Source organism: Populus trichocarpa, chromosome 7 (genome assembly GCF_000002775.5).
Source record: "Populus trichocarpa isolate Nisqually-1 chromosome 7, P.trichocarpa_v4.1, whole genome shotgun sequence".
Taxonomy (NCBI): Eukaryota; Viridiplantae; Streptophyta; class Magnoliopsida; order Malpighiales; family Salicaceae; genus Populus; species Populus trichocarpa.
Genome location: NC_037291.2, coordinates 14,931,141 through 14,945,186, shown reverse-complemented (window position 1 = coordinate 14,945,186; position 14,046 = coordinate 14,931,141). Strand labels below are relative to the sequence as shown.

Genomic DNA, 14,046 nt, shown 5'->3' with positions numbered 1-14,046 from the left:
GTCAGTTCTTTGATAATTTTGGCATTTCGGGGGCGTGGATGATCGATCCTTCTTTCCAGAATCAATGATCTTCTAAACATTTGCTAAGAACATAATAGCTTCCTGAATTATGTCAGAATGAGTTGCTCCAAGTAAAATTCTCTTTTACCATTGTAACATAATGTTAGCAGGTAACTATGCAGAGTTTATGGACACTCCGTAGAGTTGAATACCAACTTATCATAACCGCGGGAAACCTAGTAGATGCATTTATGGATAAAATGAATAAGTTTAAGTATAAGAGAGCTGCAGATGAGCTAGCCAAACAGACTTGTCTGACAACAAAAACTGTAATTTTTCATGCTCAAAATTCGTTAAGGGGTTCTACTGACCCATTTCTATAACCAACCAAGATCAGGAAGGCTCTCGAATCAGACCTCCAAGGATGCTGCATTTTTATTTTTTCAGTTTTTGTATTTAATTTTGGATCATGGCATTTATTTTTCTTATCTGCTCAAGATTTTCTTGTCCTTTTTGGATTAGGTTGGTGAGAGATCTATTTAGACTGTATTCTTTTTTTGTTCTTTTTGTTTTTGCGATAGTCATTTGTAAAATAATTATATTAAGAAATAACGGTGCAACACTAGGGTTCTAGTTTGGCCCTTTTCGTGATTTTCTGTCTTGTTGTTTTCTTTCAACCCTAGTCTAGTTGGTTCAGGCAGTGTCAGTAATAACTTACTGGTAATTCATGACTTGGTATAATCTTCTGATTTCTTGTTTTTGTAATCAAGGCTAATTATTGCTACCGTTCTGCTATGGTTATGGCAAGAATGCGATACGTTCTGAACTTTGAAAGAGTTAAGAAATTCAAATAAATTTGAACATCTTCATGAATTTAATGACTCGTTACTGCTCCATGAGGGCTAATAAACAATCTGCACAGTAGATATGGTATCAGTAAATGCAAAGGTCTTCTACAGGTTGAGATTTTGTGCAGCTCAAACAAAGAAGACATAGAATTATGGCACAAAAGCTATAGTCCTCCATGTTATTGAATCAAGAGGGTGGCATGTGCTGAGGTCCCTAGCTAGGCCATTTATGAGTTTTATTCCTCTTAGACTTACGAAGTTGAGAAGAAGGAAATACATGGTATTCTGACAAAATTAATGAGGGACATGCAAGATTCATGAAAAGCTTCAAAGTTATGTCCAAACATAAAAACCTTATTTAATGCATAGTAAAAGACCCCAAGTATTGAAAACTAGTCATGTCAAATGCATGCATGAGGTATCTAGAGCAGATTTAGTGAATTCTAACCAGCAAGAATAGCTCATGATACCTGCATGGCAATGAAGCCAGCTAAAACTCCTATTGGATTTGGTGATATAAAGTGGCCTCAATCTCTCTGGCATTTCCAACTGCTAACAATATCAGTTAACTCCTGCACGAACCAGCAATGCGGCGCTTCGTTGGGCACTTCTTACTACTTGTTCTCCTGGTTTCTGGACTAGATATATATTGCTCATTCGGACTGTGAATGTGAGATTGTGTTCGAGTACTTCCCTGACTGCCTGGATTTTCTCACAGGCTATTACTACCTTAAGCTATCAAAAAAATGTTAGTGGCCATATCTATAAACTCAAGAGATTAATTAGCGAAACATGGACCGGTGGCACAGCTGATTTGTTTGTGCATTGAGTACGTGGTACTGAGGGGTACGGAGCCTTGGATAATTAAGGGCTGATATCATATGTGTAAGCTTCCTGACAAGTTCAGAACTCATCTCAGTTTCCCTATTTCTGAATGGATGGACTGCAATACGCACGACCCCTTTCATTTTCTCTTAGTTTCATTCACTCTAAAAATTGTTACTGACCAACTGTTATTGGCTTGATGCAGGATCGTCAAAGAGGTTGAAGTTTTATGGATCACGGGACGGCATGCCTTCTTGATTGAGATGCTAGTATAAACTACAAAGTCAATCTTAAACGGTTTACGTTAAACCATGCAGTTTAATGAATCAAATTGCTGTATCTCAGTAAATTTTCATAGAACTAGAATTTTGGTTACAAGCACTGTATGCACGATTCTTTTGGAGATGGAAAATATATTATGACTCTAAGCATTGGCCACACCACTAATGTAAAAAATCACTAATTCTGAAAGGTCAAATTCTGCCGCTGGCTACCATCCATAGCTAGTAGTTACAGAAGTTTGGCAATCTCAGCCCAATCTGTGAGAGGCAGAGTTCATGAACTTAATTAATCTAAAGCAATCGTATTTCGGGATCAACTCTCAACATTTAAGCAAACGATGCTGACCGATTTCATGTTATTTTAGCTTCTAATTCTGAAATAGGAGGTTCTGATCAATTGGACACGGACTTGTTATATTCGAACTAAGTGGGTTACCTAGCTGATGTGTATTTGGATCAAATGAACAAGTCAAGCTCAAGAAAATGACTGATGATGGAAAACGATTTGCCAAAACCATAATTTTAGATTTGACTGTTCCACCAACCACAAAATTTTATAAGAAATTCTACAAAAACTGTTCTATAGAGGAGCTCAATTAGCTCTAACTAGCCAAGGTAAAAAAAGACCTTCAAATTAGGCTAAAAAATTGAAGTGTTTATCAATTTTGTTATTTTACTAGTTAGTTTTAGATTTTTAACTTGATTTTTAGATTTTATGTTATTTTTCTACTTAACTTAGAATTATGATTATTCTTATCTTATAAATGTCAATTTAAGACGTATTTAAGAGATAGTAATTTTGAGGGTAAACTATTAAAAAAGAATTATTCGATAATAAAATTATGAATTAGAATTTATTAGGAAATCTTTTATTTTAAAAATTCTATCTTTTTTTTTCTTTGATTTTTATTCTTGGGCTGGGCTGCGTCAAATCCAAAGAAAAGATATGGCTTGAGTGGCGAAAGAAAATCCCTTTAAACCTCAACCTCCTCATTGAAGCACAAAGAGAATGAAAGCAACCGAATTGGCAATAAAATTCCTGTCAGGAACTTTGTTGGAAGACAATTTCTACAACTAGGCTGTCCTTTAACTGGTTTTTGAGATCTTGAAGTTGGAAGCTCCAAATCTTAACTACTAGGATGTCCTCAACAAAAGTCCTGGTCGGTTAGTACTTGCGTATTAACAGCTCTCATGCACAAATGAGGTCCTTACCAGCAAATGGTTCATGATAATTGCATGCAGTGCAGTCAGCTAAAAATGGCTATATAATCTCTTCATCATCTCCACTGTATACATACAGCCCCATCTTCAGAGGCACCCATTATACTGCTTGAGAAGTGGCCTTGCTCGATCAAAGCAGAATCAATGGTTCGAATTGTTGGGTTTCTGATACTCGTAGTTTCAGGACAAGCTATGGCTCAGTTGAACTTCGATTCGTGTAAGATCATATCCGATAAATTGTCTCACTGTTTGGATTTTCTCGCAGGTTCATACTGTAAGCCTTCGAACCAATGTTGTCAGTCCATATATGATCTCAATGCAATAGCTAGGGTTGTAATGGGGCCACGATTTATCTGCCACTGCATCGAAAATGTGGCAAGGGTGCTTCCAACGAGGATAATACCTGACCGCATTGGCGATCTTACTGTCAAGTGCAACACGCATAATTCTTTTGCCATTTCAGAGTACATGGACTGCAACAGGTAAGGCCTCCATATCCAGTGTCCTCGCTTTCTCTCAAATGTTTGTCACTGCCTGACTGTTTTTCGCTTGATGCAGGGAGCCAATCCAGATCGACCCGCCTCACGACTGAGATGCTCTTATGAAGTCAACATTATGTGTTTAATGTTCATCCTACACCATATTGCAGTCTAGCTCAGTATTGAATACTGTTATCTTCCAACAGATTTACATGTCATCATAAGATTGAAAGAAATTCATGTATGTTTTTCTATCTTCAAGATGGATCGGGGAATAATGACATCGATAGGAGCCGCATCACTGTTACTAGTTTCTGCAGTTCAACTGTATTATCATACTCGTTGAGAAATGGAAAGTTAAAGTCCTGCAACTCTGCCATGGTTATTCTACAGGTCATACAGCAAAATGCATGTGAAAGTCCCTCTCTGGCATAATGTAGAGATTCGAACCTGTGAAAATTCAAATAAAGTGAATAATTCATAAATAAAATCAGCATAGCTTCAAAGAGACTAATGCACAATCTGCAGATACAGTACCTTTGATTGAGCATGGTATAAAGATTTCAACAAGTTGAGTCTTTGGTGTTCAAATGAAGAAGACGATACGTTCATCAAGTGGGGAAGCATATTTTTAACTTCCCAGAAAATATTTTCTGTGAAAATTATGGAAAAAGCTACAATATTCATTCAGAACATTGCATCTCTTATAGGGAGCAGACTTGTTAATTTTTAAAACAAAGTAATGCTATATCTTATTTAGGAACACACTTAGCAACAGGGACGAATGCGGGATCTAAAAACTGGAAGGGCTATTGTTATATTAAAATAAAATAAATATACAAGATAAGAGGAAATAATAAGTTTTACTATCATAATATATATCACAATCGTAATGAAAATACAATAAACTACTATTTAAGTTGTGCCTTACTTTATAGAATAAAATTCTTTAATTATTGATTGATTATCTATACTAATTGCAAAGTTTCCTTCTATATGGATGATCATACAAGAAACTCATTCTTTATATTTTTTTAAAGCCGATTTTTAATGAATTTCTTAGATGAAAAAGCTTGTTCTGTCATTGATGTAGAAACAAGAAGAGATAGTACCAATCGAATCAGTCTACTAATCAAGTCGAAATTATTTCTCAAGCCTATATCAACTAATCGATGATACAATATAGTAAGAGAATCAATATTCTAGAAGTTCGGATAATTCATTGACAATTTATAATACTTTAACTGTATTCTTAAACCATGTAAATCCATTGGAATGAAGTCTTCAGAATATAATTTCTCAGCAAGCTTATATATATCATCAACTTTAAATAATGTGAAGGCATGTGAAGGATCCAATGCTGAGTTAAGATAAAGCGATTCCATTATGTTTTTCAAAAATCTATTATTTAACTCCATAAAATCTATTACAATATTAAATATATCATATCAATAATGATGTTCAACTGTAATAAAATCTCTTTGTTGATAAAAATTACTTGTATCAATCTTATAAGGAGCACTTATATCAAGAATCTAAATATCATGTTGTTCTTGAAAAAATACTGAACTTTCAAATAAATCATCCCAATTGCTATCTTCCAAATATTGAACCAAATATTGAAGTTGAAATTTTGCATGTAAAACAAAATTTAAGGCATTTGCAATATCTTAATTTTTTCTCTGAAACGTTTGAAAAATAAAATTAATAACTCTCGTAACTTTGTTCATCAAAAATAAGGTAAAGACAAAATTAAAAGATGTTATGGCAAGATAGTATTTGAAAGTATTAGCGTCAAATTGAGAGTTTGGTCCATTTTTATCAATCTCTAAAACAATGTTCTTGTTGTTCAAATAATTAAATTAAACTCCTTATTGAACTAAAATTAGAACCCCAGAGTTGTTCCAGGTCGACGCAAAAAAAAACTTAATGAGAAGGAAATAACTTAAATGACCACTTGTGAGCTAAGTTTTGAAGAAAAATTGCAGCAAGGAGAGGGAGAGCAGCTCTCGGTTTTTGGGAGGTAATTTACTGGAAAGAAGAAGGTTTGAAGTGGACAAAGTGTGCTGGCTTTACACACACACACACACACACACACACATATATATATATTGAGCTGGGCAAAAAGAATTAGGCACCATGGACTTGGGTTAAAGGCCAACAAAAACATGCATAAATTTATGGGCTGCTAGCTAATGAAAATCTGCCCCGAAAGTTTTTTTTAAAAAAGAAATCTGCCCGGGCTATAGCCTGGAAAACCCTCTACTTGGATTCGTCCTTGCTTAGCAAAGTACATGTCCTAATAGAAACACTAGGTGAATGAAAAACAAAATCAGATTGCAACAAAAGTCTCAATAGTCAAGAGGTCAAATACTTAGCTCCTGCAGCACCAATAAATTTGAGCCAGGAAATCCTAGCATCCATTAAGATATAGACTAGGAAAGGCAGCATTTTCCATGATTTTTAAGGCAATATGCTATATAGAATAATCCTGAGTGTTTTTACAACGAGAAATAACAAGAATCCAAAATATGGTATGTTCTGAAGCTTGAGAGAGTGAAGATTCAAATATACGTGAGCATGTTCTTGAATCAGTGCAGGTTATTACTGCTTCCCAGGGTTAATAAACAATGTGCAATAGATCTGGTATCTACGATTCTTTCAACATAATGAAAAGATTCAAAATGTTGAAATTCTCATTAAGATTATGCGGTACTCATGACTGAAAAATAACTCCCATCCCGGTGGGGGAAGGATGTTCTGAAATTCACAGCCTCCTGAGATGGTCTTAAGGATCCTTCTAGTCCTTCCATGAGTTCTGAAGCTCTTAATATATCACGAGACACAGGCTTTTGAAAGTTTTGAATCAAGAAATATATTAATGTGAGACCACGCAGAACTTGCACAAATAGCATGCCTAGAGATGTGTCTATGTACGAGATGGACAAGTAGAAGAGATTAGGATACGACAACTGATCTTTTGATCGAGCTCAAATGTTATGGGAGGTTGGCCCTGTAAAATTTACAGTAGGTCAACTTGTTGTAACTAGCAGAGGAGGTCAGGAAGTCCTCAAAGTAGGACTAGAAGATGCTTCTTCTTCTTTTTTTCAATCTTAGTATTTTCCCTAGTTGATTTTGATTTTTTTTTCCTTTATTTTTCCCTTAGGGTTTTCTTTTCTGGATCAGATCGGTGAGGGACCTTTTAAACTATTGCAAGCCCTTTTTTTTCTAAAAACAGATATCGACATAATATTTTTATTAATAATAAATACTACGGTTAGGGCTTCATAAACCCTTTTTGTAGCTTCTATCTTCCTGTTTTTCCTTTGATTTCTACTCTAATTAGTTTAGGCTGCGTCCAATCATAGCCCAAAATTGTGAGAGGCAGAGTTCATGCACTTGACCAATCTCAAAGTTTTTAGGGATGTTCGCCCCTAAAAATGCTAGTTTGCTTGAGAGAAAAGACTTCAACTTGAGTACCAAAAGCAATATCCTGTAAACTTCAATCTCCTCATCGAAGCACCAGATGAATGAAAAATAACAGATTGCGACATAAAGGCCAGATGCAAGTACCCTAATACTCTTTCTAGCTGTTAATGTAACATTTATGAAAGGGAAAAACGAGGAGTTCATAGAAAAGCCTCGAGAACATCAAGACTGTGCAATAGGGTTGCTCTCGTTCTTTTCCTGAATTCCTACCCCCCTTTCCCTGGCTGGGACTTGCGTGTACAACAGCTTTGGCACTAAAGAAATCCCAAGCAGCAAATAATTCATCATAATTGCATGACGATGAAGCCTACTAAAATTCTTATTGGTTTTACATATAAAACGGCCAATCCCATCTCTTCATAAACTCCAAACTCTCATACATTTAGCCTCAAATTCTTCACAAGCATCAACTACACTACTCAAGACATTGTCTTGCACAAAACAGAGTTAATGGCTCGCATTGTTGGGTTTCTGATACTAGCAATTTCTACACAAGCTATGGCTAAGTTCGACGTGGACCCTCATCAGTGTCAGGTCATTTTCGATAACTTCCCTTACTGTATGGATTTTCTTATAGGTTCAAACGATTGGCCTTCAAGCCAATGTTGTCAGCGGGTATATGACTTCAATGCATTAGCTGAGCACGGAATGGGGCCAAGAGCTATCTGTGAGTGCATTGAAATAATAATAAGGACGATCCCTATGAAGTTAAGGGCTGACCGTATCAGTGATCTTCCTGTCAGGTGCAACACACATCTCAGTTTTCCCATTTCTGAGTATATGGACTGCAGCAGGTAATTAAAGCCTTCCTAAGTTGTCAGAATGAATTACTCCAAACAAAATTACTTCTCTTTCTAGCTACTTCTCTGTGTAAATGCTACTCCTAGGTAACTGGTAATTGACTTAAATATATTTTCCTTTCTCATTTTTGCAGCATAAATTAAAAGAGTGAGCTATGCAGAAGACCTCTTGATAGAGGTTTGAGACCCAAGTACCAATCCAGTAAAATGTTGTTTCGGTGGCTAATGTACTTGTCTGAAGCTCCATAATGTTGTTGCCCATGTAGAACAGGACTTAATAATACATCATATGTTGCTATTAGATTAATGTTGTTCCATTTCCTTGGTTGTTTTACAGCTACAAATAAAAGAATGCAAAACATGATGGTATGTTTTGAGGCTTGATAGAGTGAACTTTCAAATATATTTGACCACATTTTATTTCTGCTTCCTAGGCCTAATAGACAATCTGCACAAAAGATCTGGTATCTATGATTCAAATTTCAAAATAATGCAGAGATTTTAACAGATTGAAATTCCCGTTTAAAATTTTCTGCTAGTGAAATGTTTTATTTTTGCATTGATTTATGCAAAAATAAATTAACTTTTTGTCTCTAAAAGTTTGATTGCAAACATTAGAGGTATGGTTCCATGTTATTGACATTGATAATCTATCATGACTTGAACCATTGCTCCCTCCTCTAACACTTCTTTCACTGCTACAATCCACTGTCAGTAGCTACTTGAGTTAGGCAATCACAGCCCATTTTTGTGAGAGGCGGAGTTCATGAACTTGACTAGTCTAAAACATTCTTATTTCAAGATCAACCCTCGAAGTTTTCAGAGATTCTGGCCCCCAAAATTGCTGTTTAACATTGATTGAGAGAAGCTTGACTTGAGCAGCAAAAGCAAAATCCTGATAAACTTCGATCTCCTCATGGAAGCACCAGATGAACGAAAAATAATAGATGCCAAGTAACTGAAAACTATAGTTTCCTACATCTAGGCCAGATGAAAGTAACCATTGCGTTGATTTCTGTGGCTGTTAATTTTTAGCTTCAAACAATATTCATCATTAATCACAGGTACTTTTTCGAGTCAACCGGGTTTAACCAAATCAAGTCTCACATGACTCTACATAAAACCCGGTTCGAATCAGGCCCTGGATCAACTAGTCATTGGTTGACCCAATAGGCCGTGAAATGTTTTATAACACTGGTTTTAAGTGATAATTCAGTTTGCTTAAAGGGAGCTAAGCTATCCTTGTTAGAGTACCGCGGCAGAAATAGATACGATAGCTGTGTTCACATGTTAATTGCTGCGGGAATGTTGAGTTTGATTAGAGCGTCACTTGGTTCTTGGAAATGTGGAAACAGTTCTAGAATCCGAAGCTTAGTTATGCTTTCAGGACTGAAACTCTCAGCCCCCTTGTATTGATGTACCCTGAGGATATGAAGCAAGCAAATAGTAAGGTCAAATTTAACTACAATGAGAGCTCTGTGGATACATTAGCTTATTGCATTTCAAAAGCTGCGAGAGACCCTGGCTATTTCGGTTAATCGAAGTGGGTGCGTGATGGTCTCTATTAGCCTGGTGCTTGTACATTTTAGGCAAAGAATGGGATCCATCTGAGCCCTGATGCATTTTAGGCAGATTTCAGAGATGTAGGCCTCTAACTTGGACAAAGGCAATTGTCTTGCAATGACAATGGAAGGCATATATATATATATATATATATATGAAGACTTCTCTATATATGATGTTCGTATCAAAAAGATAATATATAGTTTAATGACAGATGTCATTAGCCAAAAATGTCCATGATCGAAAAGGGACAGTTTCATGTGTTTGTTCTATGTAATTTATTAATTAAGGTTTCTTGTTTTTTTTTTTTTTTGTCTTCTTCTTTAGAACGAAAACCTAATCTCTTAGTTTGGAAGACATCTAGTTTGTCATTGTTAGGAAAATATTTGTCGGCTTTGGTGAAGACATAATTCTGAGTTATTCTATCAAAACCCCAATGGCAATTTCTTTACCTTTCCAAACTGTTTCTCATGATAATGCAAAATGGTATCATTTTAACTCATATTATTTTTAAAAAAATACATGGAAATAAAGTTGTTCTGAATTTATCCTTCTCAATCCGAATTAACCTGTTTAACTAATGATCAGAACCTTGGTTTGAGTCATGAAGCATGCCGAGTTTATTAACTCTGGGCATCTTTCAGGAATTGCCTGTTACTAGATCAATAAAATGACAGTGGGAGGAGGTGAAGAGTGTTGGACATATTCTGTGTTTGGTGCAATGGGCTAGGCACTAGTCTTATGGGCTTAGGCATGTGGTGACCAATGAAGCAAAACGAAGTTTCATGGTTCCTCTTGAAAGAAACTAGTGTGTGTTTTTTCTACGAGTGATCATTTTTAATTCGATTTGATTTTTATTAAAAATAATAATTAAATTAAAATTTTTTAAAAAAAAAACCTAAACGAAACCGGTTCAAACCGACCGGTTTCAGTTCGGTTCGGTTTTTAGGATAAAAACCGGTTCAAACCGGTTTGGCTCAGTTTTTTCAGGTTTGGCTCAGTTTTTTTCGGTTTGGGTTCGATTCAATTTTTTTGGTTTCAGGCTTATAAAACCAAAACGAACCGAACCGGTCAGTTTTTTTAAAATTGTTATCGGTTTAATCGATTTTTTTTCACGGTTCGGTTTTTTTATTATTTTTTTCCAGTTTTCTCTATTTAATCCGTTTTTCAATTTTTTTTGCTTACATTTCCTCACTTAATTGAGTTTGGAATGTCCATATATTAATTTGAAAAGAAAAAAAAAAAGAGAAACATCAATTTATCAACCGTCAGGCTCGAAGAGAGTATATGATAAATGCATGCCAATTGCGCTATAAAGAAGGGCTAAATCATTTCCCTTTTGTATTAGGTAAAGAATTACTACAATGAAAAAGGCAGAAACTTTTTGGCCTTCCGGTGAAATGTATACTTGTATTCTATGTACGCATGAAGCCGGCTTATAATTAACTCAACTTTGTTATCATGGAACCGAAATTTTTGCCATTGTTTTGGCATCTAGTTTAGTGGACTCTCTCTATATATATATATATATATATAAAAGCAATACGTACAATCATGCATGTCCCTCAATCAAAGAGTTATTAAACCTTCATACATGGTATTGATAATGAATTTTTATTTTTTTTCTGATAATAAATCCTAGTGCATACACATAGCAAGGCATTGTGTGCTATGAATATGAAGAAGCTGCCACCTACTCCTTTTTGCATGATGAACCCTAATACTATGCAGCCACGCATTTCTTTTCCCAAACCTTACCTCCAATATCCTTGTCATTAATTAATTGTCATCCTTCAATTATCTATCTCCCTATATATGTTGCCCCACCATTTGCTTCCTTCTCCCTCGACATCTCCTCCTTCATATTTCATCTACACCTATACACTGCTATAGTACTCCTATAGTCCTATCACAAAAATGGGCACGATTTCTGCTGAGCAACACAAGCTCTTCCCCTCTCACCAAATTCTTTCTCCCCATAAACCCTTGATTAGAGATCTTGAAATTCCTCCAAGAAAACTCCTTACGAGGAAAACCCATCAAGAAACCCTGGACGTGTCCCCATATGAGACTGATCTCCAAGAATTCCTTCCGTACAATGACTCCAACAATGAAATAGATATTGATGATGAGTTAGATCCATACTCTTCTGATCATTTCCGCATGTATGAGTTCAAAGTTCGTCGCTGCACACGCAGTCGTAGCCATGACTGGACCGACTGCCCCTTTGCTCATCCGGGCGAAAAGGCTCGTCGGAGAGACCTTCGTAGGTTTCACTACTCCGGAGCTGTCTGTCCTGAATTTATACGTGGAGGGTGTAACCGTGGAGAGAACTGTGAGTTTGCTCATGGTGTTTTTGAGTGTTGGTTACACCCTTTTCGTTATCGAACTGAGGCTTGCAAAGATGGCAAGAATTGTAAGCGAAAGGTTTGTTTCTTCGCTCACTCGCCTCGCCAGCTTCGCATTTTGCCTGAGGGTTCTTCACATAATAAGACCTTGGGCTCTTCACCATGTTCATCTCTCAATCATGGCCATTGTTGTTGTGCTGTTTGCCATTCTATGACTTCCTCTCCAACCTCTACTCTCCTTGGCATGTCCCCCTTGTCGCCGCCATTGTCACCATCACTGACACCGTCTCTTTCTCCAGTGAAACACCAATCCTTATCTAGGTTTTCGCCGATTTCTCGATATAGCGAAACGTTAAGCAAGTTTAGGGCTGGAGTTGTGAGTTACAAAGATGTGTTTACCGAGCTTATGAGTTCTTTAGAAGCAATGAATTTCAATGAAGCAGCTGGTGTTTCTTCACCTATGTCCTTATATCCCAATCACAAAAGGAATGTTAACAACACTCCAAGGAATATTGATGTCTCTTTCGATGGAGAAGATCAGCCACAGTTCATTCTTTCACCTTCAACTCCAACCCCTTCATCAAGTTTTTTCAATAGAGATTGCTCAAGCAATAAGGGATTATTCATCGATGATATTCACAAGATTAATGATCACAATAATGGTGGTTTGGCTTGTACTCCTGATCCTGATCTTGGATGGGTTAATGAGCTCTTGATGTAGAGATGATGATGATGACAGCTTGTACAGACAAGTCAGGCTTGAAGCATCACAGCACCAGCCGTATATGTGCAACTTTATATATGTGTGGATTTGGTGTAAATTAATTGTTGTTACTATTGTTTTCTCTCTTCCAAGTTCTTGATTTTCACTTAGATGATGAAGATCATGTTGTTGTTAAATAAGTCTTGTATTTTGAAGTTTCAATTAAGTACTCTGTTCTCGAAGTTCTCTTCAAGAAGAGAATGTTAATCATCTTTGTTAATTACTTTTTGAAGATGTATTGAAATTTAATCAAATTTTCAAGTGGATATATATATCGAATGAAATATGTTTTGAATCTCAATTCTTAATTTCTCCCTTCTTAGTCTTTCAATTTTTATAAGATCATTGGAATATGATCAATATTTATCATTCATCACCAATCAAGCTTATAAATCTTGAAGGGTTTTAATTTAGCCTTTCTATTTATTTTTATTTTTCTTGAAATATATAGTAGCGATTAATTCTTTAATTCCCCTTACTGTGATTTTGCATGTAGAGGTATAATTAATAATTATGTGTTAAACCTAACCAAGATTTGTGGTGGTTCGAAAGTCAATTTGGTGATTAAGAGATAATTATTTATTTGGAGATATCAATTTGCGTAATTAGGTGGCATGGTAAATATTTGGTACGTGGTCAACATGCATGGAGGGACGGTGATGAGTAGATTTGAGGATTTTCAGGCCAAAGCTAAGATAGATCACAACTAGATTTTTTTTAATTACTTCTTAATTTCCAGATGTCTCAAGATGCTTGTCTCATGGTGAATCATTCCTTCCAACTATATTTCTTAATTATTGGTTATATAGCTTCTAACTAAAAATATTACAACAGATGTAGGTGTAATTAACATTAAATTAACAAGTTATTTTAAGATTAATGATATTCCATTATTCAACTTGAGTAAAATCTTGGATCCTTGGGTGAAGTTGTTAATTATTATTAATTGGAAATATGATAATATTACTTTTACAACAAAAAAAAGGATCATGGATTAGTTATTTACTCTATTAATTTCTAATAAAGAGCTGGGCTTTTGGGGAAGAAAAGGGCAAATTTCTTTTTAGTTTTTCACATGAAAAAAATATTAAATTAATCTTTTTAGTATTTTTTAATAGTATTAATATGTTAATGTTAAAAATACAAAAAAAAACTGAAAAAAATTTATTTTAATATATTTTTTAAAAAATATATTTTAAAAAACACTCTACATCACAATCTCAAAATAAAATTGCTTTATTACTTATTTTCATGAGTAACGATGAATATTTTGATTTCTTTTAACTATTTTCGTTTATCAAATCTAAATCTCACTTATATCTTATTTTAAATAAATTATTTATATTTAAACCCCCTAATCTATAAGAAATTTTATTCTTGTAATTGGATTTGATTTCGAGATAGTAATGAATTGGTACCTACGAGAACA

At 35.2% G+C, this 14,046-nt stretch overlaps 3 protein-coding genes and 1 long non-coding RNA gene across 5 annotated transcripts; all 4 read left to right on the top strand.

Moving 5' to 3' along the window:
* Window positions 1-1,140: 1,140 nt before the first annotated feature.
* Window positions 1,141-2,271, top strand: LOC112328149 (uncharacterized). Its single transcript, XR_002982785.2, has 2 exons — window positions 1,141-1,733; window positions 1,879-2,271. It is a non-coding gene; the product is annotated as an uncharacterized LOC112328149 (long non-coding RNA).
* A 492-nt stretch (window positions 2,272-2,763) lies between these two features.
* On the top strand, window positions 2,764-4,025 carry LOC7469560 (non-specific lipid-transfer protein 13). Of its 2 annotated transcripts, XR_002982776.2 has the most exons (3): window positions 2,767-3,322; window positions 3,441-3,657; window positions 3,734-4,025. XR_002982776.2 is itself a non-coding variant. In XM_024604898.2 (2 exons), the coding sequence occupies exons 1-2, from the start codon at window positions 3,320-3,322 to the stop codon at window positions 3,765-3,767; spliced, it is 372 nt and encodes a 123-aa protein (XP_024460666.1). In that variant the 5' UTR covers window positions 2,764-3,319; the 3' UTR covers window positions 3,768-4,025. The 2 variants fall into 2 exon arrangements, 1 of the variants encoding a protein (XP_024460666.1); XM_024604898.2 differs by having other exon boundaries at window positions 2,764-3,657.
* Window positions 4,026-7,492: 3,467 nt separating this feature from the next.
* Window positions 7,493-8,325, top strand: LOC7459957 (non-specific lipid-transfer protein 13). The gene is made up of 2 exons (XM_024605396.2): window positions 7,493-7,937; window positions 8,078-8,325. The coding sequence occupies exons 1-2, from the start codon at window positions 7,594-7,596 to the stop codon at window positions 8,085-8,087; spliced, it is 354 nt and encodes a 117-aa protein (XP_024461164.2). The 5' UTR covers window positions 7,493-7,593; the 3' UTR covers window positions 8,088-8,325.
* A 2,750-nt stretch (window positions 8,326-11,075) lies between these two features.
* On the top strand, window positions 11,076-12,918 carry LOC7459958 (zinc finger CCCH domain-containing protein 2). The gene has a single exon (XM_002309713.4). It carries the CDS (start codon window positions 11,424-11,426, stop codon window positions 12,573-12,575), a length of 1,152 nt encoding a protein of 383 aa, XP_002309749.3. The 5' UTR covers window positions 11,076-11,423; the 3' UTR covers window positions 12,576-12,918.
* The last annotated feature ends 1,128 nt before the right edge of the window (window positions 12,919-14,046 follow it).